Source organism: Sinocyclocheilus rhinocerous, unplaced genomic scaffold (genome assembly GCF_001515625.1).
Source record: "Sinocyclocheilus rhinocerous isolate Xijiao unplaced genomic scaffold, SAMN03320098_v1.1 C35943759, whole genome shotgun sequence".
Taxonomy (NCBI): Eukaryota; Metazoa; Chordata; class Actinopteri; order Cypriniformes; family Cyprinidae; genus Sinocyclocheilus; species Sinocyclocheilus rhinocerous.
Genome location: NW_015768437.1, coordinates 1 through 718, shown reverse-complemented (window position 1 = coordinate 718; position 718 = coordinate 1). Strand labels below are relative to the sequence as shown.

The 718-nt window shown below is 46.4% G+C and overlaps 1 protein-coding gene across 1 annotated transcript; it reads left to right on the top strand.

Annotated features, from left to right (window-relative positions):
• Positions 1 to 6: 6 nt before the first annotated feature.
• Positions 7 to 711, top strand: LOC107735285 (activity-dependent neuroprotector homeobox protein-like; the record flags this gene model as incomplete). Its single annotated transcript, XM_016547020.1, has 1 exon — positions 7 to 711. A coding segment is annotated over one exon (705 nt), but the record flags the coding sequence as incomplete, so codon positions are not given.
• Positions 712 to 718: the final 7 nt, after the last annotated feature.

Genomic DNA, 718 nt, shown 5'->3' with positions numbered 1-718 from the left:
ACGTCACTGCAGGCCAAGAAAGCTTCAGCCAATGCTCTGAACACCTCACAAACACAAAAGTGGAAGATTTGCACCATCTGCAATGAACTTTTCCCTGAAAGCACATATAGTGCTCACTTTGAAAAGGAACATCAGGCGGAGAAGGTGAGGGCGATGGCTAAATACATCATGAAGATTCACAACTTTACTAGCAAGTGTCTGTACTGTAACCGTTACCTACCCAGCGACTCTTTGTTGAACCATATGCTAGTGCATGGGCTGTCATGCCCACAATGTCATTCCACATTTCATGAAGTTGAGAAAATTGTAGCACACAAGCGTCTGGCGCACCCTAACGAACCAGGGGATCCGCCAACTGGTTCTCCTCTAACATTCGATCTGACACTTCAGCAAGGAAATCCCAAAAATGTTCAGCTTATTGTAACCACCTACAATATGAAGGAGACCCCTGAAGCCTCTTTAGCTGGCAATCAACCACCACAGAACAGCGCCATGGCTAAGCCTGCAAAGATGGCTGTAAAGCAGCCAGATACGCAATCTGATTCTGTGGTCCGAAACATGTCCCAGTCTTCTGTGTCGCAAAAGAAAGAAGTTGGGAAAACACTCTGCCCGCTATGCTTCACTATTCTCAAAGGTCCCATCTCGGACGCCCTAGCCCATCATTTACGGGATTGTCATCAAGTACTCCAAACGTTGCACCCTGTAGAGAAAAAACTAA